At 52.3% G+C, this 2,259-nt stretch overlaps 1 protein-coding gene across 1 annotated transcript; it reads right to left on the minus strand.

The window, feature by feature from the left end:
* Nucleotides 1–7: 7 nt before the first annotated feature.
* On the minus strand, nucleotides 8–724 carry LOC112617994 (saoe class I histocompatibility antigen, A alpha chain-like; the record flags this gene model as incomplete). Its single annotated transcript, XM_025374620.1, has 3 exons — nucleotides 652–724; nucleotides 253–522; nucleotides 8–12 (listed from the first exon to the last, which is right to left on the minus strand). Coding segments are annotated over exons 1-3 (348 nt in total), but the record flags the coding sequence as incomplete, so codon positions are not given.
* Nucleotides 725–2,259: the final 1,535 nt, after the last annotated feature.

The following is a 2,259-nucleotide window of genomic DNA, read 5'->3' on the forward strand; positions in this document are numbered from 1 at the left end:
AGGTGTGAGACCCTGGCCCCGCCCCCGCGGTCAGTACAGTCCCCCAAGCCCCGCCCCGCCCCGACCACCCCGCCGGGATTTTGGCCTCAACTGAAAATGAAGCCAGGTAAAGGCGCCTGGGGCTCTCTCTGGTAGAGGGTCTGGGCGGATCCCGCGGCCTCAGGGCGGATCTCGGACCCGGAGACTCGGGGCGACCCGTCCGTGGGGGATGGGGAGGGGTCGTGACCTGCGCCCCGGGCCGGGGTCACTCACCGGCCTCGCTCTGGTTGTAGTAGCGGAGCAGGTTCCCCAGGCTCACTCGGAAAGTCTGTGCGTTTGCCTTGGCTTTCCGTGTCTCCTCTTCCCAATACTCCGGCCCCTCCTGCTCCGCCCACGGCGCCCGCGGCTCCATCCTCGGACTCTCGGCGTCGCTGTCGAACCGCACGAACTGCGTGTCGTCCACGTAGCCCACGGCGATGAAGCGGGGCTCCCCGCGGCCGGGCCGGGACACGGCGGTGCTGAAATACCTCAAGGAGTGCGAGCCTGGGGGCGAGTAGAGGCTGAGACCCGCCCGACCCTCCTCCCCGCGCGGCTCCCCGGGCCCTGCGCCCCCGCCTGCGGTCCCCTCGCTCCTCCCCGCAGAGGCCATTTCCCTCCCGACCCCGCACTCACCGGCCCGGGTCTCGGTCAGGGCCAGGACCGCCGAGAGCAGCAGGAGGAGGGTTCGGGGCGCCATGACCGCCATCCTCGGCGTCTGCGGAGACTGAGTCCTGATGGGCGCGTGGGGAGTTTAGAACTGAGACCGCGGCGACGCTGATTGGCTTCTCTAGACATCCGACACCCAATGAGAGTGGGAACTGGACGTGTCAGGAGTATCCTGGAAGATACAGGTTGGGAGAAGATACAGGAAGATACAGGTTGGGAGATATAGGTTGGGAGAAGATACAGGTTGGGAGAAGAAGTGAAACTAGGGGAGTGGGGAATCCCCAACTCTGTGCCTCCCCAGTGCAGACAAGGCTCTGGGAACCTGAGACCCTAAGAGCCACGCCCGGGACCTGGGACTTCGTCCTGATCCCTCTTCTCCTACACCAAGCCTCTTTGTCACACTGTCTGCCTGAGTCCTGGACGAGGATCTGTCTGTGGAAACCAGGGAGAGACCCCCNAGTGTCATTTCCCTTCAACCTGAAGAATTTCCTTTAAAATTAAATGTAGTACAGGACCCCTAGGAAATGAATTTTATGGCTTTGATTATCTAAAAATGTCTTTTTTTTGCTTCCATCCCTTTCCCCCCCCCCCCCCCCCTTTTTTTTTTTTGGCTAATTAGAGCGTTTACGTTTAATAAAATTCACCAGTTTTAGCTGTGCTTCTTGGTGAATATTGGTAATTATTTATAGTCGTGTAACTACCATACTGCCCAGTAGAGAAACACCGAAAGCAGAGAACCCCCTGCTAGACTCCTCCACTTTGGAGTCCTTTCCCCTGCTCCTTGTCCTCACCTCCTGCTTCCCCAGCCCTTCCCTCTGCCCTCATCCCTCACACCCTCCTCTCCTTTTAGTTTAATCCTTGCCTCCCACCCTCACCCCTTCCCTTCACTCAACCACCGCTCTGTTTTCTGTCACTGCAATAGTGAAATTTCTAGAATTTAATGGACATGCAGTCATATGTTATGTAGTCCTTCGTTTGGTCTCTCACTTAGCATAACGATGTTTGAGATGATGCCATTCACTCATTTTTGTTGCTGAGCAGCTGCTGAGTATTGCTGGAATCCCAGTTTATGCATTGGTTTCTCTATTCTCTAGCTGATTGACATGTGGATTCCTCCAGCTAGGGTTTGTTATTAATGAAGCCACTAGAAATAACTGCTTACAAGTGTGGCCTTACATTTTTATTTCTTTTGCATAAATACGTATTTGTGGAATTGCTGGGTCATGTGGTAATGGATGGGTAGCTGTATAAGAAATTGTCATACGGCTTTACAAATTGACTGCCACATTTTTTGCATTCCTACCAGCAATATCAGACATTCCTATTTTTTCCATATACTTGACAGTATTTAGACTTATCAAATGTCTTTTTAACTTTACCTATTCTAGGAGATGTGTGATGGCTTCTCATTGTGGTTTTAACTTGCACTTCTTAGATGACTAGTATTGTTTACTATCTTTTCATGTTTGTCTAAGTGACTTATTACATATATTTTATGAACTATTTTGCAAATTTAATGATTAATTCCAGAGACTTTTTCAGAATCTCCTAGTGTTTTCTACATATGCAATGAAG

This window comes from Theropithecus gelada, unplaced genomic scaffold (assembly GCF_003255815.1).
Source record: "Theropithecus gelada isolate Dixy unplaced genomic scaffold, Tgel_1.0 HiC_scaffold_7520, whole genome shotgun sequence".
In the NCBI taxonomy this organism is placed as follows: Eukaryota; Metazoa; Chordata; class Mammalia; order Primates; family Cercopithecidae; genus Theropithecus; species Theropithecus gelada.